Genomic DNA, 20401 nt, shown 5'->3' with positions numbered 1-20401 from the left:
CTGTAACGTACCGCCCCAGGAAGTACTTAATGGTCTCTTCTGTAACCCAGGGATTATACATGTGCACCGTTAAAATCCTATAATCGTTCCTGTATAACGGGGTTACCATATATTTTTTTAGTTCTTCATTTTCTTCTGTACCACATCTCTTTCTCACCTCCTCCGCGTACTCTCCCGTACAAAAAGTCACGTCATAGTGCTTACTTGCCGTGCTTTGCTGGAGGCAGTAGATTTCCTCTGGTTGTACCTTCAATGCATCATAAAGAATCCTTCGTCCAAAATTAATTCTGTCATGGAAATCCTTTTCTTTATCCATTAGTTCGAATCTCAAGGTATTCCTCGTTCCATACGACCATGTATTCCTCTCCGAAAAATTGGCCGACGTCGCCGCCATCCTACATTGCTTCTCGCCTTGTAACTGATAAGAACAGATACTACACTTGATCTTAGCCAAAAGGCCGAGAAGCGATGGCCTCCCGCAGGTTCCTGGCTGAGCCGCCTTCTCGGGACACTTCTCGCTTGTGACGGTGCGCTCTTTCACTTGGCTCACAGGGAGGGAGCTGCTTCAAATCTCCGCCCACCTACAGTACCTCAGAGGCCTGCGGAGCTCCCTGGAACTGCGCGTGTAGCTGAGATATAATATACTGAGCAGTGTTGGTCAAGTTACTTGAAAAAAGTAATCAGTAACTAATTACTGATTACTCCCCCAAAAAAGTAATCCCGTTACTTTACTGATTACTTATTTTCAAAAGTAATTAATTACTTAGTTACTTAGTTACTTAGTTACTTTTTAAAAACACGATTTACAACCTGAAGAGGTGATAAAGTGATAGATCTTTCAGCCCAATTCTACTTTTTCTACATAATCCATCATACAAAATGTAATCAAATGGAAAAGTCTCTTTTTAAAACTTGTTTTATCAGTTTTAATCTTTTAACTTTATGCATCAAGCAAAACATTTAATTATATGCAACATTCTCTGACTTGAATAAATTAGTTTAACATTTAAACCTATTTTCTACACATTCCAGCACATAAAATAAAATATTTTTTGTGTTTTCACTCACTCTTTCAAACAGATGCAAGTAAAACACAGCAGAAAATAAATAAAGTCAAAGACTCAGCGGTCCTTTTGCTCTATTTTCACCTGTAAAGCAGGAGCAGGGTAGGCGGAGGGTTACCCTGGTGCAGGTGTGCTGCGGTCAGTTGAAGAATCCGCGCGAGTGTCTCTGTGAGTTTCCCATTACGTCGTAGCTACTCGGTGCTTGCTCGGAAGTTTAGGGGTTTTTTTCGCTGTAAAAAGAAGTTTTCTTCCCACGCACAGCAGACACTAATGTTTTTGTCACTTTTTATGGAATCAAACTCAAAGTAAGGTCAGTACTTCCACACTTTAAACGCTGCACGCTCATACTCTCTCCCGCACTCGATATATTATCCATTGTTGATCTGCACACAGCTGCTGTCACCAACGTCGCACTTGCTTACGTCACTGTCATGAGACATTCTCGCAAAAAAAATCACGGTTTTAGTAACGCAGTAACGCAGCGTTCCTACGAGAAAGTAACGGTAATCTAATTACCGATTTTGCAATAGTAATCCCTTACTTTACTCGTTACTTGAAAAAAGTAATCAGATTACAGTAACGCGTTACAAGTAACGCGTTACTGCCCATCTCTGATACTGAGTGTGAACATTCTCAAAACTGTATTGTATATACTGTAGTTTATTTTTTATTGTGTAAATTTAATTTATGTAAAACTAAGGTTCCACATGTCACTGTTGAAGTGGGGCATTAATCAGTGTGACGCCACTTGTAAACATGTTGCGTGTGTGGGGTTTCCCAGCCAGAGCTGTATGGACTCCACACTGGTGAGGCACACTTTCTGTAGCTCCTCTCCCTGTACTAAATTATACATTTAAATTTGGTGTATTTTTCTTTGCTAAGTATTAGTTCTTCTGGCTAAAAGCTCCCAAAGTGTTTTTGATTGCTTTGAACGAGAAAAATAGTAATTGGAACTGCGTTTTATCTGTTAAACCATCCGTTTATGTGGTCCTTACTTGTGCTAAACAGGGATGAGGAGAGGCCTGCTGTTGCTGTGTGACACTGATTTTGCTGCTGCACTTTGTCTTTTAGGTATGTGTAAATGTATAGGTTATGTTTTATGTGTATAATGAGTTCATCACCTGAGGCTGCACACTGCATAGTATTTCCAGCCATGTTGAGAAAAGTTAAAGTTGTTTGAATATGTATTGTGTAATTGATCCATCTTAGTGGGGATTTAAATATTACAAGTTATTATTAGTGGCTTCATATTTGTCTCTGTTTTACCCCACTATAACCTTTGACTTTAAAGTGGCTGTTGGGAGAATCGTTGTTTTGATAGATTGTATTTTCTTTTATATATTGTAAGCAGAGCTGCATGGACTCCACACTGGGATGAGGAGAGGCCTGCTGTTGCTGTGTGACACTGATTTTGCTGCTGCACTTTGTCTTTTAGAAATAAATCAAATCCTTGTTTGAGGTGACCAAATACTTATTTTCCACCCTAATTTACGAATAAATTCTTTAAAAATCCTACCATGTGGATTCATGGATTTTTTTTTTTTCACATTCTGTCTCTCACAGTTGAAGTGTACCTCTGGTGCAAATTACTGACCTCTGTCATCATTTTAGGTGGGGGAACTTGCACAATCGGTGGCTGACTAAATACTTTTTTGCCCCACTGTACCTCTATCTTACCGAGCTTTGCTGCCAGTTTTAGAGGAGTCATGCCATCATTATTTTCAATCTCTACAAACTGGACTTTTTTGTCAAGCTTGTTCTGTTGAACAAGTATTTCATCATACATCTTTGCAATCATATCTGTGTTTTCTTTCGTGTTGTCTGCTATGACCACCAAGGTGTGCAAAACAGTGTTTCCTTGTGAGTCTCTGTCAGTCACGTCAGCTCTTCTGTAAGGGTTTTCCATGAGAAAGGACACAATATCAGGCTGGTTGGTGCAGGCAGCCAATGACAGAGGGAGCTCCCCTAATGGAAACACAAACAGATGAGCTTAGAGATAACACTCAGCCATAAACAACTGAGACAGAAAGTGTAGCTTGTTAACACCAATATGACATTACCCACCAGAATAAAAGCCCATTTCAGCATGACGCTGGAAAAACTTTCCATTTGCTTTGGCTTGCACATCAGCTCCTTTCTGGACTAGCAGCTTCACATGCTCAAAGCTCCGCCTCTCAATGGCAACATGCAAGGCTGTCTGACCTGTTACACGTAGGACTTTTGTTATAAGAAACAAGCTGAGGTTAGTCATCACAATTTTGTATGATCCATAATTTATCTTGAAAGGCTTGCCAGTACAACACAGAAACATCGATAGGTCTATTTTAAGATTGGCAGTTTTCCTTCACCCTACCTTTGTAGTAAGGATCTGTATACGATGCATTGATCAAATTTTCTAAATCTCCAGTTTTCTCTGCTATGTCAAGGATAACTTCAATTGTGTTGTTATTTCCACCTTTCAGGTTCAGCAAAGCCTTCAGTAGTGCCGTTTTCCCATTAGTTTCATCTGAGAGCGAAAATGATCACACACTGTTAGTTGCTTTTTACTTCAGCAACTAACAGGGTCTTTCACTGCACACCAGGTATTTCTGAGGACTCCCTGCAGACAAGTATGTTCACAGAGAACATTAGGACATAGTCAGTCATAAATAAGACAACAGCTTCCATGCTACTTGCCTGTGAATTCTGGGCTTGTAAGTCTTTTATCATGACATCGCAGGTAGTCAAGCAGGCCGTGAAGTTCTGTCGCGTCTCCCTTTAAATACTTTGTCCCTTTTGAATGTTTCACTGCAAGCGTGGTCAACACTGACACTAAACTGCCTGGAGAGCAGAAAAAAAACAAAGTCCCAAAATACATTCTGTAGTATCAAATACAGTCATTTTTAAAAATCTCTGCATCATAGTCATTGTCAATTGTTGATTTGTTTCTGTTCTCATTGTATGACGTATTATGATGGCTGTTTGGTAGCCGTTCGCATACTGTGCATACTCTCTCTCTCTCTCTTCATATATGTGTGTGTGTACAACAGCTTTATGTTAATGTACAATCCTTAATATGTTTTGTCTGTGTGTGTGTGTGTGTGAGGGGGGGGGGGCGCCAGAGGGAGTGCTCGCCCAGGGCGCCAAACAGGCTAGGACCGCCACTGCCTGGGACACACCAACCCCTTCATCTCGATAAGGTAGCGATGCATGGAGGGGGAACAATATGGGGCGCCGTTTGTAAAGTGAACCATACTGAAATTAACGTCAAGTTTTTTCCTCAAAACCTTACAAAAACATGTTTTTTCGAGGAATTTTTTCACAACATTTAGTAAAATATTTGTAACTTTACATATTTAAAACACACTTTTAAATGTTAAATCTAAATATTAAACATTAAATCTAAATGGTAAACGAGCATGTCCAGCTATTTAGCTGGACATGTGCTGCAGCGATTGTGAAGTGGAGACTGCAGCTGCTGAGAGTCCACTACTCCTGAACCTTTGGATGGCCTACAAAACGGATCTTCCGATGTTTTCAGCTAAATCGCTGGACGTGCTGTTAGGCAAGAAGTGAAGCCGCTTATGGCGTTGAGAAGTGACCATCAGGGTAGAGCAGACACAATCTGACCACTACTGGCACACTTTTGCAACGGAGGTTTTCGTGAAGCTTTTATTTTGGTATTTCTGTTGATCCGTACAATAAATTTGTCCTGTAACATTTAGATTTAACATTTAACATTTAGATTTAAATATAATATTTAGATTTAACACTTAATATTAAAATTTAACATTTAGATTTAATATTTAAAATTGCGTAAAAATATTTTACTAAATGCTGTAAAAAATGACTCCAAAAAACATGTTTTTGTAAGGTTCTGAGCTAAATGTGGAAAAATGTTGTCGTTAATTTCAGCATGTTTTCACTTTACAAACGGCGCCCCTCTTGAGAGAGGGAAGCCAACGGGTAAAAATATCGATTTTTATCGGATTACGTCGTGGAAGAGAAATTGTTCAAGCCATGTTTCTGAAGTAACAAAGAGCCGACGAATGGCCTGGATTGCAGCCATTCGAAGACCAAATATAATGTCCCAGAACACTCCAGCTCACATGTTAGTCTGCTCCAAGCATTTCCACAAAGGTAAGTCTTCTGTTGTAGTTATTACATAATTTATCATAACATAATTGTTGATGTAGGTTACAAATAAGTGTTATATTGATTTGAATTGAATTCGTTGCGCTATGCTGCTTTGTTCACTGTGGCTTTGCAGGCTAATATTTGTTGTGTTTTGTAGGAAAACCAGCCTATAAAATGCTGGAATGCGATCCAGACTGGGCACCCTCTATCAACCTGGGTCATACCGAGTTTAAAGCTTCTACCACAGCGAAATTTGATTGGTTAAAAGAGAGAGAGCGATATCAAAACAGCCCCGAAAAGTCCCGCATATGTGCCCAAGTGTTGTATTGAAGCAGCCAAGTGATGAATACCTGTTTTCCAGTATGTTGTTTTGTTTTTGTTTTTTTGTTGCATTGTTAACTTGTTTTTCACCGGAGCTAATAAAACACAATGGAATACAATTTTTGATTCTTTCTTGTAAGATTCTATTGTGACACCATCACTGATGATGTTTTGTGCTTGCTTGAGTATCCTCCAGTTTTCGTTTTGCCATGTTTTTCTTTTCTGCTGTTCTCACCACTCCTCGCAGTGCCTGTTTGTCTGTTACAGCAGCGGTCCCCAACCCCCGGGCCTCGGACCGGTACCGGTCCGTGAGTCGTTTGGTACTGGGCCAGGAGAGTTGAGCCTCAGGTGTGAAATGTATGGTTTTCAGGGTTTTTAATCGGTTTTCAGCGTTATTTTGTTATCGTTTTGATCGTTAACTCTGTTTTCCTAGGTCTTTTCACGTGTGTTATGAATAAATCGTATTTTTTTCGGTACCGGTACTAGTTTTATTTTGTTGTATTTATCTGCGACACTTTAAAGGCCGGTCCGTGAAAATATTGTCCGTGGCACAAAAAAGGTTGGAGACCGCTGTGCTACAGAACAGCCTTGATACCACACTGGTAAGCAGTGCATTACAACAGACTCAACTGCAGCACGTTAGAAAGAGCTGAGCAGTTGTTCCTCCTAAATCTCCTCTGATGTGCCCTCTTTATTCTACCAAGACTGGAAATTTAAAATCACTTTCACACAAGTGTCTTTAATGAGGAAACATTCAGGAGATCGTTTACAGATGAACAAAATGTTTCTCCGCTCAGTCAGTTAAGATTTGCCTTAGTTAAATATTAGAGCAGGAGAAATATGAACCTGAATGAATTATTAAACACATAATGACATTAACATACTGTCTAGTGTGGATACAGATATCAAGCTAGTAAATGTAATTTTGATTTATAAAATTGCTGTAAGAAAGGCCGGAGTGGAGGAGGAAAGAGGCACTTTCTGTATCTGAGCTTTGCCTCACTGGTGTTCAGAGTTTAGAGTATGTCTTAGTTTTGGGACTCTTCTTCTCGAGGGCTGCCTGAGCTGATTTCATCAGATCTTCAGTCTGAAGCATGCTCATGTTCCACGTGGCCTGGAGAAGGAGAAATTATGAATTTAAGTCAGTACTTTAAAAAGGGAACTTTATAAGTTCATATGCATTTAAGTGAGCATGCCACATCCCCTTTATGCTATCAAGTGTCATATAAAGGACACCAGGAAACTGAAATGGAGGGAATGAGGTAGCAATGCCAGATTCCTTCCGTAGAACTCTGAACACAAACCTTAAGAGTGACGTTGTGAAGCTGACAAAAATATGCACAGAAAACTTTGTCATATTATATTCATCCTTACAATGTAATCCAGTCCATCTGCTACGCTGTGGTTTCTGGCATAGATGAGGTTTATTTTGGTGCCCTGCACAGCAACTGGGCTGCGACCAGCAATCTCTCCAGCAATCTGCAGAGCTCCAGCCATCATCGCCTCCTTATCTGCAAACACTCGGCTGAAGAAGAAGAAGAAGGGAAGGGTTTCAAACTGTTAGAATGAATAAGTGCTTTTAATTTGGAAAAAGAGTGATGAGGGAACATTGTTTACCTGACCAGTCCGCTGCTCTTAGCTTCATCAGCATACATCTTTCTCGCTGTCAGAGCCAGTTCATTAACAAGACTGTTGAAAATAGAAATAGATTTTTTTTTAACCTACAAGCATTCAGTCACTTAACAGTGTCATGTCATAAATTTCTTTGAAACTTGTCCCAATTGTAAATCATGCTGCTGGCTCACCTTTGGCTGCCGATGACCTTCGGGAGTCTCTGGAGTGTTCCAACATCTGCTGCAAGTCCAATATCAACCTCCTATGGAGCCAAAGCAGAGGGCATCATCAATGCTACATTTAGCAAACAGAATCTCAAGATCTAGTGTGTAATCTCTGCTCAAAACCTTGCTGTAGGATATGACAGGTCAAAGAGATCAAGATCTGTGAAATTGTTTAACACAAATCTTCATAAGTTGGTCTTAATTGAATCAGCTATCTATTCCATGCTTTCCCAATTGTCCTCACCACAGTGATAAAATCAGATGATTATACCTTAACTTGGAACCAGGCGTCCTGGGTGCACAGGCGAATGTCACAGGCTGTAATCATGTCAACACCTGCCAGAGAAAACACCACCTACGGTTAACTCACCGAAGCTCCTTTCTCCACCAAACTCAATGCGTCAAACACCTCCACAACCAAGAAGCCTGTATCACAGCCTGTGGGTTTCCCTGGCTCCTGCTAGCATCATGTCCATGCAGTAAACTAATCAGTTATATATCAAAGCTTGAAAACATAGTATTTTCAAATGTCTTGTTGTCTTCTAGGGTCAAGTCGAAAGCAGCCATGGGGAAGAGGGGCATATGTATAGTTTCAGCCACCGCCTTCAGAACACAGCAAATCTCCTTGGGGAGATATTTCAATTCAAATTCATCCATACCACAAACACGTTGGACTGGTCCAGCTGAATGACTCAATTAGGAATTTTAGGGGATTTGAAGCTTTTCACACAGTGGCTACAGCTTCTTATATCTGCACACTTCTCAAAGCATCATCCTCCTAACTTCAAGTGTTAAAATGCATAAAACAAAGGCTTAAAAAACAAACGAACATTCATTTATTTCTTCTTGGCTGTAAATGCGTTTATTTCTGCTGTAAAGTTGGACATTTTAACACGAGACTCTTTGGGAATTCACTCCCTTTTGCAGCCAGACTCAAGCAGACATTCGAGGAACTTTAGTGTTTGTCTAACTCCTGTACCTTAAGATGATTCACTACAGCACTGTAATCTTTACAATGTCCTACCTGCTCCTACACAGGCTCCATGGATGGCCACCACAACAGGCTTCGGGCACTGCGAGAACACAATTCAAGAGGAAACGTACTTTAATGATAGTGAGGGAGAATTTGTAAGGAAGGGAAGCTTGGTGCACGCTGGGTCCTACTGCTCTTACACTACAGACATTAACAGTGTGACAGTGTATCTTGTATTGAGTTCTTACTGTTGTTTCATGCAGGTCACACAGATGAGCAATGCCAATGGAAAAAAATATAATTTCATTACAAAAACTGGAATTTTAAAGACAAAATAACCATAAAATAAATCCTATGTTTGTAACTTCTAATCTGTCCTAAGGCTTTCTTTGGCTGAAGTAAGATTTCCACCATTCATCATTTATCCAATTCATAGCCAGGGTTGGTGGGGGGATTAAGTCTATCCCAGCTGACCCATGGTAAAAACTGATGACTGAATTTTAAAAGATAGCAATACAACAGTGGACATGAATGCAAAATGAGCTTTCATGAACCCTAATATTGTTAATATAACTTATCTTGATTTAGAGAGGCAACATCTGAGCAAGAAGCACAGTTCAGGAACCTTCCTGATAAAATCTGATAATTCAGTCACACCTCATGTTTGTGACTGGTTCAGTCTTCTCACTCTTTACATTAATAATGCGCTCTGACCTTCTCTATGACGGAGAAGGTCTCTTGGAATTTCCTAATCTTTTTTTTTAACCCCCAGGAGATTCTGGCTGTGTCGTCTCCTTCTGGTTGAAGTACATTGTTCATCATGTCCATGAGATCGATACCTGCGCATTAACACAGATGAGATTTTACACACTGATTATACTCCACTGAGAGAAGAGAACAGAGGTTTTAATATTCTGTATACCCACCAGCTGTGAAGAGCTTCCCTGCTCCAGAAACTACCACTGCTCTGCACTCGGGGTCCTCAGAGAGCTCATTAAAGCAGGTCACCATCTCACTGGCAGAGATACACAAGTTCAGATCAGTGTTCACCCAAATAATAATTTAGCTTTTAATTCCAGTGATTAGTTTGACTTTTTGAGCTCTTTTATGTCTGATAATTTAACACTTTTAGAGTTCCATGTATTAGCATTGTATTTTTTATTCACACTAAATGATGCAATATTGATTCTCAACGATTCACGAAATAGTAATAGTCTGAATATTGTGTTCACTTGTTTGTAGGGAATGACTGTATTTATTTAAACTCTTGTATGTGCTTCTCTCCTGATCAGAGGACTGAATACGTTTGGGAGCTAGCCTACTTGCTGGTCTGTGCTGTTACACAACGAGGGTTGCAGGATGAATGAAAACAAAAACAAACTTATACAAGTGCTTTTCCCCCCCTCACACACTATACTCCCAGCATAAGTAAGAGAAGCCAGCTGAGGTAAATACATGCTGGGTATGATGAACCTTCTCTTTATTTTCACCAAGATAAATAAGGAATATGGACAATATGGACTTTCTAACTGAATATAAACTGTGAGACAGGTTCCAGCATCCAGGTATAATATATAGCATTTGTCATGCCTCTGACACTGTGTAAAATATGTATATATGTAATTCTGATTCCTGCCTCCAGAAAGCACTGTTCATGGCATTGCGTTTCTCAGGCCGGTGAAGTTCAACATGCGTGATGGACTCTGTAGGACGACTGATGGCCAGGGTTGTGTACGGAGGGGTGGCACCACCTGAAGATGACATGGCTCTGGCCACAGTTTGACTAGGCAACCACAACCCCTTATCTAAGAAGAAAAAACAGAGCAACATTAGACTGTGGCCGAGAAGCAAGAGTAGTGAAAGCTACAAGGCTACAATGGACTATTCATAGGCCTTTTCTCATCTTTACCATTTTGTATCTTACTTACATTCAAGGCCTCAACTCACCTGTACACCTCAGTATTGGTTCAGTTTTACAATAAAGTGGTACAGTTTTACAGTAATTGCAATAGTTATTGAAAGGAAGAGGATACAACTAGCACAGACCTATAACAACTGGACAATAGAAGAAAAAATAAATATTGTCTGGCCTGAGTCTCGATTCTGATCTTGGTGCAAAGAACATGTTGCCTCGCAGCAGTGGTTTCACTAAGCATCTTCTGAATACTACGTCTATCTGAGTGTTGTTGCTGACCATGTCCATCCCTTTATCACCACAGTGTACCCATCCTGTGATGGCTGTGTACAGCAGGATAACAAGCCATGTCACATGTTTCCAGTACCTTGGTGAATCTGTGACATGAAGAATTAAGGTAGTTCTGAAGGTAAAAAGGAGTCCAACCTACACTAGGAACCTAATAAAGTAGCTGGTGAGTATAAATAAAGAAAAAAGTCAAGATATGATTAACAAAATTAAAACAAATATATAATGGGGTCATTAATCACCGCAACTCTGTCAATTTAACCGCTAAAATAGTAATTTCGTTTAAGCAAGTGATCAGTCCACCACTATTTATTCATGTTTTTCCACAGTCAACTCCCTTTTCTCACTTCTAGCTACTCAAATGCAGATATTGTTTGAAGAAAAAAGAAAAAACATATTTATACACTATTAAACTATATAAAATACATGGAGCAGAAAATCAACATTTATGACAAATTAAAATCACTACTATAACCTGTATAAAGTACACATTTTCTTGCGCTTCTACTCTGGACTTTACGGCAGCGCTTATTCTCCTTCATTGCTGATCGCAAAGAACAGTTATGCTCAGATGGAAAGATGATGCAATATTTGAGTAATTGTGTTGAACTAGAGCATAATTCCCTCCCTTCATTTTTGTGGAATATGCAGACGATAGAGATGAAACTTCCAGACGTAGTTTGAGTCGTTGGACGAGAGAAAGAATGCGTCAAAAGTTTCACGTGAACTTTCAAGGATGATTTTTAATGAATTTTTGAATATGATGCAATCAGACTGTCTAAATGAAATCTGTTCGTATGTGTGCGCGAGTTTGCGATTAGCAATGAAGGTGAAAGGGCGCTGCAGTATAGTGATGGGATTTCCGGCTCTTTTTAGAGAACCGGCTCTTTCGGTTCCAAACCGGCTCTTCAGGTTGTTTTGTTGCTTCAATTAATTTATTATTAACAATAATATAAAATTATGCACAAAAGGAATTACCAATGAAAAAAAAAAGTGGTTTTATTTATATAGAAATATATGCGGTGGCCTCTAGAGACAAAACACGTACAAACTCCAAAACACATTTCTAGCATGAACTGAACTTCCAAAACAGAGCTACCCAGATCACTTAAATTACACAATTGAAAGCATGAAAGCATATGTGTATTGTTTGTGTATTTATACACAAGCATTCATATATAGTCAAATAATTTAAAAAAAAAAAAAAAAAAAAAAAGTTCATTTACCTGTTACTACCACACACCAAATCCGGTCATTGGTACTTGCTGGCTTGTGTAGCCACTAGGTAACAAAAGCTCAACACTGCCCCTAGCATCCTGGAGCACTTCGGTTGTATTTTATACGTGTTTTGAGTTTTTATGTGCTTCTGAGTTTTTACGTGTTTTTACGTGTTTTGGAGTTTTTACGTGCTTCGGAGTTCGTACATGATTTGAAGTTTGTATGTGCTTTGTCTGTAGGGGCCACCGTAAATATACTTTTATTTATTCACTCCACATAAAATGTAATAAATAAATCATATAATACAAAAATCAACTATTCACATTTCAACTTTTAACTATTTAAATTTTCAGCTTTTTCCTTTTACAAATTTAAAGTGAAACAACACAAAACACTGCAAACCACAACACAATTAAATATAAATTATAATATGAAAACAAAAAGAACATTCATATTCTCTGTCATATGGGCCTGCATGACTAACTTTCTGAATCCTTTATCATCTGCAACTGAAAATAGTTGTGGATGATTACTATTCCTTTCTAATGTGAGGTTGTTGTCCCTGGCTCTTTCTCTGTCTCTCCCTCCCGCTCTGTTCCTGTGCTACTGAATGTAACTACCGCCACTCCCTCCTCTGTCCAGCGTAAAGCACAAGGCTCGCATGCTGAGTGAAGCGGGAAAAAAAAGTGCGAGAGAGAGAGAGGGTGAGAGAAAGAAAAAAAAAACCCCATGGCTCGCGATAAGGCACCGGCTCGCGTCGTTCACGTCAAAGAATCGGCCATTTCGTTCGCGACCGACCCATCACTACTGCAGTAAAGCCTAGTGCAAAAGTGCAAGAAAATTTAGGCGGCGGAAAAGAGGTGGCTGCTTCACCGCGGCTCACAAATGACTGCTTGACCGTCACTTGACCGCGATCTTACAAACCACTGAAGCTGCACTGACGAGCTTTCACCCACTTATCCATATAAAAGGTTTTGTGCATCGACACACGGCTCCGAGCTAAAACAGCGACAAACATTCAGAACATCCGGTGTATTTTCACACGCTTTGATGGGTTTCCCTACTAATTAACAACAAAGTTAAAATAATAATAAAAAAATACAAACAAATCACCGACACTTACATTTGGTGACAGCTGACCTGAAAACCACTGCCAACATCGCCCTTTGAACGGTGCAGAGTCCAGACCGTTTAGCGAGGCTGCATACAGAAACAATCATTCACTTCACCTGGCCCTCTGGACATTAGCCAGTTAGCTTTGCTAAAGCTAAGTAGTTAGCAGGGATCTTACGTGAGTTAATCGGTAGTTCACCGGTTATCCTTCGCACAAACAGCAGACATACAGCGTGGCTTTACTTAACAAATGTTAACGCACAGCTCATTAAATGAACCCGTGACGTCACTATGTGAACTATAAACAATTCGAACATTCCCTAGCTAAGTTAGCACTGGCGCTGCCGTAAAGCCTAGTGTAGAAGCGAAAGAAAACTTATGCGTCAGATAAGAGGCGGCTGGCTTCACTGCAGATCACAAATGACGGTTCACTTGACCGTGTTCACTAAACAGTCTGGACTCTGCAGGGTTCAAAAGGCGATGTTAGCGATGGTTTTCAGGTCAGCTGTCACTAGATGTAAGTGTCTATAATTTGTTTATATTTTATTATTTTACTTTAGATGTTGTGTTAAGTAGTAGTAAAACGTATCAAATCGTGTGAAAATACACTGCATGTTTTGAATGTTTGTCGCTGTTTTAGCGCGGAGCCGTGTGTTGAAGTTCTGGAGTCAAAAATTGGAAACAAAACCTTTTATAAAGATAAGTGGGTGAAAGGTCGTCACTGCAGCTTCAGTGTTTCGTAAGGTGCAGGGCTCACTTTGTGTTCTTTAATTTCACCCCTATGAAATATAAAGAGTCTTTTCAAAAACCAACCAGAAAACATTACACAGCTTCGAGAATACACGACTGAGGCAGGCTGGTCCTAATATTAAGATACCTTTATTAACTGCATTTGTTAAAATAAAAAAAACTTTAAAAAAAAGAACAGAGCACAATAAAAGTTGACTGTGGCATGTCCTATCCTGTAATACTATCCTAAATTAAATAAAACCACCATACATTGAACTGGACTTGCCAGTAGCTAAGGACCATGAGAGAAGAAAATCACACGTGCAAACCAACTCTACACCCCAGGTGCCGTACAACAAAAGTAGTGTGGAAAACGACCCACAACCGAAGGTCCCACAGATACTGAGTATCCTCAATTCACTGCATTAAAAAAAAAGTCATAGGTAATAGGGCACTTAACATCAGACGCATTGCTCACAGTGAAACTACAAAATGTACTCCCAACATAATAAAAACACAGACGATATTTGATCCCAGCGCACTCCAAAAAGGAATGACGCTCTCTCTGACGAATGGTACAAATCAAATGTGCAGGTACAAATGTCACTGTAAACAAACACCAGAAACGTAAAGGATCCCCAGAGTCTGGCTACGTGGTCAAACCAAATATAAACAGTGTCACAAAACTGTAGACGGTACAAGACAGCAGTTCCTTAAAGGACGGGGCCAAACGGCGGCTGCTGCAGACGTTTCCCTCAGCTTGACTGGGCCGAAACGATCAACACTGCCCGCCGAACAGGCTACAGTGGGCAGCAATTAAATCCCTGCCGGTAGAAGGGCAGCCGCCCTCTCCAAAACGGCAGAAAATAAATACACGGCCACTCTGTAACTGTACTTCAGGCTGTACAGTTACAGTACATTAGTGTCTAATACCTCACTCACAAATTGAGCAATAAATTGGGAAAGCTTCTCTTATTCTGATTCTTTTTCTTCTTCAGATTATTTATTGGTGGTTGACAAACAACAAAATGTTGCATTACCGCCACCTACTGGTGTGGAGTGTGGACCGAAATGTCAAAAATAAAAATCCATTCAAAGCTTCCCAAGCAAACTAGTCTGCCTTAAAAAACCAAAATATGGCCTGATAACATTCACTTCTCAAGTTCTTACGAAATAAATCAACCAAGTCCACTTTCATGTAGCCAAGCTTTTTGATTAATTGTCTTCTCTCTGCATCATATTTCTAACAATGCAATAAAACTTGTTCTGTTGTTTCCTGTTCTCTGTTGCAGTCACACTCCCCTGTACTGTGTTTTCCTATTAAAAACAATGCGCTATTCAAACCTGTGTGTCCAAATCTAAGTCGAGATATAACTGTCTCCTCTCCCCTGTTCCTTCCTGTGCTTCTCATTTCTCCTATTTTTCCTTTGGATTTTGTAAAACCATCGCCCTCTCCTAGAGATGACATGTGGCGGGCTTTGATTTACATATAAACTCAGAAATATCAGATAAATCAGGAAGATCAAAGGTGGAAAGGGGCTGAAAATGGAGAAAAGGTTCTGGAGAGGGGGTAGACACAGCATTTGAACTGAGTTGCCGGATGAATGTTATTCATTTTTGTAGTGAAGAACAGCATCAAGGAGTTACAGATTTCAGAAGAATAGAAGTGTGGTGGTAAAGCGTTGGGGGGCTGAAGAAGTTTTTTGAGAAGTGAAAACATAGTCCTGGAGCTACTCTCACAAGAAGTGATAATACCAGAGTAGAAGCTTTGTTTGGCCTGATTGATGGAGTCTTTATATTGGAGTACATGATATTTATAGATTTCTGCGTCAACAGTTAAAGCAGATTTCTTATAACTACGCTCTAGCTGCCGAACTTTGGCCTTCAAAACTCGGAGGTCAGAGGTAAACTAGGCAGCAGAGCGAGCGAAGGAAACAGTGAGTTTTTACAGGAGCCAGCGAATCAAGGACAATGAGTAAACAATTATTATTATATAACAACAGATCATCGGGGGTAGAATAGAAGACAGGATTGGGAATATTGTCCAATCTGGTAACGAGAATGTCCATATCAATGTTCTTGATGTTGCAGAACGAAATTAGGCGGGTTGGCTTGGTAGAAGCGCAACAGAGAGTGAGGTTAAATGAAAGGAGGAAGTGGTCAGTTATGGGGATTTCAGCAGCAGAAAGATTCGAGGGAGTAAGACCAGAACAGCAGACCAAGTCCAAGGTGTGTCCTTTAGAGTGAGTGGGAAAGTTGACAAACTGTTTGAATTCAAAGCCCTTGAGACAGGAGGAAATGTCTCTGGTGAGCAGAAGGTTATTATTTTCGATATGAATGTTGAAATTTCCTATCAAAGTAACATTTGGGGAGAGAGATGAAAGGTGGGTTAGTAGGTTCGCAAAGTCACTGAGGTTAGGTTTGGGGGGGGGCAGTATACAGTAGCTATGATGGTGGGAATAGGTCCAGTCAGCTCACTTAAAAGTCACTCTAGAGAACTAAATCGATCAAAATTAACTGGCAGGACTTTCAAGTGCTGGCGAAAAATGATCGCGGGACCAACCCCACGATCTGAGCAGCAAGGTTTCGAAAAGTAAACAAACCCCGGAGGAGTGGATTCATTCAGTTGAGAAAAGTCATCAGGTTGTTGCCAGGTTTCAGTTAAACAGAACTCACCTGTACACTGAGGTGTACAGGTGAGTTGAGGCCTTGAATGTAAGTAAGATACAAAATGGTAAAGATGAGAAAAGGCCTATGAATAGTCCATTGTAGCCTTGTAGCTTTCACTACTCTTGCTTCTCGGCCACAGTCTAATGTTGCTCTGTTTTTTCTTCTTAGATAAGGGGTTGTGGTTGCCTAGTCAAACTGTGGCCAGAGCCATGTCATCTTCAGGTGGTGCCACCCCTCCGTACACAACCCTGGCCATCAGTCGTCCTACAGAGTCCATCACGCATGTTGAACTTCACCGGCCTGAGAAACGCAATGCCATGAACAGTGCTTTCTGGAGGCAGGAATCAGAATTACATATATACATATTTTACACAGTGTCAGAGGCATGACAAATGCTATATATTATACCTGGATGCTGGAACCTGTCTCACAGTTTATATTCAGTTAGAAAGTCCATATTGTCCATATTCCTTATTTATCTTGGTGAAAATAAAGAGAAGGTTCATCATACCCAGCATGTATTTACCTCAGCTGGCTTCTCTTACTTATGCTGGGAGTATAGTGTGTGAGGGGGGGAAAAGCACTTGTATAAGTTTGTTTTTGTTTTCATTCATCCTGCAACCCTCGTTGTGTAACAGCACAGACCAGCAAGTAGGCTAGCTCCCAAACGTATTCAGTCCTCTGATCAGGAGAGAAGCACATACAAGAGTTTAAATAAATACAGTCATTCCCTACAAACAAGTGAACACAATATTCAGACTATTACTATTTCGTGAATCGTTGAGAATCAATATTGCATCATTTAGTGTGAATAAAAAATATAATGCTAATACATGGAACTCTAAAAGTGTTAAATTATCAGACATAAAAGAGCTCAAAAAGTCAAACTAATCACTGGAATTAAAAGCTAAATTATTATTTGGGTGAACACTGATCTGAACTTGTGTTTCTCTGCCAGTGAGATGGTGACCTGCTTTAATGAGCTCTCTGAGGACCCCGAGTGCAGAGCAGTGGTAGTTTCTGGAGCAGGGAAGCTCTTCACAGCTGGTGGGTATACAGAATATTAAAACCTCTGTTCTCTTCTCTCAGTGGAGTATAATCAGTGTGTAAAATCTCATCTGTGTTAATGCGCAGGTATCGATCTCATGGACATGATGAACAATGTACTTCAACCAGAAGGAGACGACACAGCCAGAATCTCCTGGGGGTTAAAAAAAAAGATTAGGAAATTCCAAGAGACCTTCTCCGTCATAGAGAAGGTCAGAGCGCATTATTAATGTAAAGAGTGAGAAGACTGAACCAGTCACAAACATGAGGTGTGACTGAATTATCAGATTTTATCAGGAAGGTTCCTGAACTGTGCTTCTTGCTCAGATGTTGCCTCTCTAAATCAAGATAAGTTATATTAACAATATTAGGGTTCATGAAAGCTCATTTTGCATTCATGTCCACTGTTGTATTGCTATCTTTTAAAATTCAGTCATCAGTTTTTACCATGGGTCAGCTGGGATAGACTTAATCCCCCCACCAACCCTGGCTATGAATTGGATAAATGATGAATGGTGGAAATCTTACTTCAGCCAAAGAAAGCCTTAGGACAGATTAGAAGTTACAAACATAGGATTTATTTTATGGTTATTTTGTCTTTAAAATTCCAGTTTTTGTAATGAAATTATATTTTTTTCCATTGGCATTGCTCATCTGTGTGACCTGCATGAAACAACAGTAAGAACTCAATACAAGATACACTGTCACACTGTTAATGTCTGTAGTGTAAGAGCAGTAGGACCCAGCGTGCACCAAGCTTCCCTTCCTTACAAATTCTCCCTCACTATCATTAAAGTACGTTTCCTCTTGAATTGTGTTCTCGCAGTGCCCGAAGCCTGTTGTGGTGGCCATCCATGGAGCCTGTGTAGGAGCAGGTAGGACATTGTAAAGATTACAGTGCTGTAGTGAATCATCTTAAGGTACAGGAGTTAGAAAAACACTAAAGTTCCTCGAATGTCTGCTTGAGTCTGGCTGCAAAAGGGAGTGAATTCCCAAAGAGTCTCGTGTTAAAATGTCCAACTTTACAGCAGAAATAAACGCATTTACAGCCAAGAAGAAATAAATGAATGTTCGTTTGTTTTTTAAGCCTTTGTTTTATGCATTTTAACACTTGAAGTTAGGAGGATGATGCTTTGAGAAGTGTGCAGATATAAGAAGCTGTAGCCACTGTGTGAAAAGCTTCAAATCCCCTAAAATTCCTAATTGAGTCATTCAGCTGGACCAGTCCAACGTGTTTGTGGTATGGATGAATTTGAATTGAAATATCTCCCCAAGGAGATTTGCTGTGTTCTGAAGGCGGTGGCTGAAACTATACATATGCCCCTCTTCCCCATGGCTGCTTTCGACTTGACCCTAGAAGACAACAAGACATTTGAAAATACTATGTTTTCAAGCTTTGATATATAACTGGTTAGTTTACTGCATGGACATGATGCTAGCAGGAGCCAGGGAAACCCACAGGCTGTGATACAGGCTTCTTGGTTGTGGAGGTGTTTGACGCATTGAGTTTGGTGGAGAAAGGAGCTTCGGTGAGTTAACCGTAGGTGGTGTTTTCTCTGGCAGGTGTTGACATGATTACAGCCTGTGACATTCGCCTGTGCACCCAGGACGCCTGGTTCCAAGTTAAGGTATAATCATCTGATTTTATCACTGTGGTGAGGACAATTGGGAAAGCATGGAATAGATAGCTGATTCAATTAAGACCAACTTATGAAGATTTGTGTTAAACAATTTCACAGATCTTGATCTCTTTGACCTGTCATATCCTACAGCAAGGTTTTGAGCAGAGATTACACACTAGATCTTGAGATTCTGTTTGCTAAATGTAGCATTGATGATGCCCTCTGCTTTGGCTCCATAGGAGGTTGATATTGGACTTGCAGCAGATGTTGGAACACTCCAGAGACTCCCGAAGGTCATCGGCAGCCAAAGGTGAGCCAGCAGCATGATTTACAATTGGGACAAGTTTCAAAGAAATTTATGACATGACACTGTTAAGTGACTGAATGCTTGTAGGTTAAAAAAAAAATCTATTTCTATTTTCAACAGTCTTGTTAATGAACTGGCTCTGACAGCGAGAAAGATGTATGCTGATGAAGCTAAGAGCAGCGGACTGGTCAGGTAAACAATGTTCCCTCATCACTCTTTTTCCAAATTAAAAGCACTTATTCATTCTAACAGTTTGAAACCCTTCCCTTCTTCTTCTTCAGCCGAGTGTTTGCAGATAAGGAGGCGATGATGGCTGGAGCTCTGGAGATTGCTGGAGAGATTGCTGGTCGCAGCCCAGTTGCTGTGCAGGGCACCAAAATAAACCTCATCTATGCCAGAAACCACAGCGTAGCAGATGGACTGGATTACATTGTAAGGATGAATATAATATGACAAAGTTTTCTGTGCATATTTTTGTCAGCTTCACAACGTCACTCTTAAGGTTTGTGTTCAGAGTTCTACGGAAGGAATCTGGCATTGCTACCTCATTCCCTCCATTTCAGTTTCCTGGTGTCTTTTATATGACACTTGATAGCATAAAGGGGATGTGGCATGCTCACTTAAATGCATATGAACTTATAAAGTTCCCTTTTTAAAGTACTGACTTAAATTCATAATTTCTCCTTCTCCAGGCCACGTGGAACATGAGCATGCTTCAGACTGAAGATCTGATGAAATCAGCTCAGGCAGCCCTCGAGAAGAAGAGTCCCAAAACTAAGACATACTCTAAACTCTGAACACCAGTGAGGCAAAGCTCAGATACAGAAAGTGCCTCTTTCCTCCTCCACTCCGGCCTTTCTTACAGCAATTTTATAAATCAAAATTACATTTACTATCTTGATATCTGTATCCACACTAGACAGTATTTTAATGTCATTATGTGTTTAATAATTCATTCAGGTTCATATTTCTCCTGCTCTAATATCAGATATGGATAATATTTAACTAAGGCAAATCTTAACTGACTGAGCTGAGAAACATTTTGTTCATCTGTAAACGATCTCCTGAATGTTTCCTCATTAAAGAGACTCGTGTGAAAGTGATTTCAAATATTCAGTACTGTTATTTGCCAAAATATTTTTACTTTGCATAATTTTATCTGATAAATTTTCTGATTCAG

The 20401-nt window shown here is 40.0% G+C and overlaps 2 protein-coding genes, 1 long non-coding RNA gene and 1 pseudogene across 4 annotated transcripts; 2 read left to right on the top strand and 2 right to left on the bottom strand.

The window, feature by feature from the left end:
- Nucleotides 1–261: 261 nt before the first annotated feature.
- Nucleotides 262–470, bottom strand: LOC113037059 (uncharacterized; annotated as a pseudogene).
- A 1385-nt stretch (nucleotides 471–1855) lies between these two features.
- Nucleotides 1856–2559, top strand: LOC113036296 (uncharacterized). The gene is made up of 3 exons (XR_003274438.1): nucleotides 1856–1870; nucleotides 2073–2135; nucleotides 2416–2559. It is a non-coding gene; the product is annotated as an uncharacterized LOC113036296 (long non-coding RNA).
- Nucleotides 2560–6220: 3661 nt separating this feature from the next.
- On the bottom strand, nucleotides 6221–13124 carry ech1 (enoyl CoA hydratase 1, peroxisomal). 2 transcript variants are annotated; one of them, XM_026191545.1, is made up of 11 exons: nucleotides 13025–13122; nucleotides 12857–12933; nucleotides 9949–10117; nucleotides 9239–9327; nucleotides 9027–9151; nucleotides 8364–8412; nucleotides 7611–7675; nucleotides 7307–7377; nucleotides 7119–7190; nucleotides 6876–7026; nucleotides 6221–6615 (listed from the first exon to the last, which is right to left on the bottom strand). In XM_026191545.1, exons 2-11 carry the CDS (start codon nucleotides 12891–12893, stop codon nucleotides 6511–6513), a joined length of 933 nt encoding a protein of 310 aa, XP_026047330.1. In that variant the 5' UTR covers nucleotides 12894–12933; nucleotides 13025–13122; the 3' UTR covers nucleotides 6221–6510. The 2 variants fall into 2 exon arrangements, with proteins under 2 accessions (XP_026047330.1, XP_026047329.1); XM_026191544.1 differs by having other exon boundaries at nucleotides 12857–13124.
- Nucleotides 13125–13152: 28 nt separating this feature from the next.
- LOC113035809 (delta(3,5)-Delta(2,4)-dienoyl-CoA isomerase, mitochondrial-like) lies at nucleotides 13153–20324 on the top strand. The gene is made up of 10 exons (XM_026191543.1): nucleotides 13153–13363; nucleotides 16414–16582; nucleotides 17204–17292; nucleotides 17380–17504; nucleotides 18119–18167; nucleotides 18856–18920; nucleotides 19154–19224; nucleotides 19342–19413; nucleotides 19503–19653; nucleotides 19914–20324. Exons 1-10 carry the CDS (start codon nucleotides 13225–13227, stop codon nucleotides 20016–20018), a joined length of 1035 nt encoding a protein of 344 aa, XP_026047328.1. The 5' UTR covers nucleotides 13153–13224; the 3' UTR covers nucleotides 20019–20324.
- The last annotated feature ends 77 nt before the right edge of the window (nucleotides 20325–20401 follow it).

Source organism: Astatotilapia calliptera, chromosome 14 (assembly GCF_900246225.1).
Source record: "Astatotilapia calliptera chromosome 14, fAstCal1.2, whole genome shotgun sequence".
In the NCBI taxonomy this organism is placed as follows: domain Eukaryota; kingdom Metazoa; phylum Chordata; class Actinopteri; order Cichliformes; family Cichlidae; genus Astatotilapia; species Astatotilapia calliptera.
Note: the sequence above shows the minus strand (reverse complement) of the source record. Positions and strands in the feature narration are given on the sequence as shown.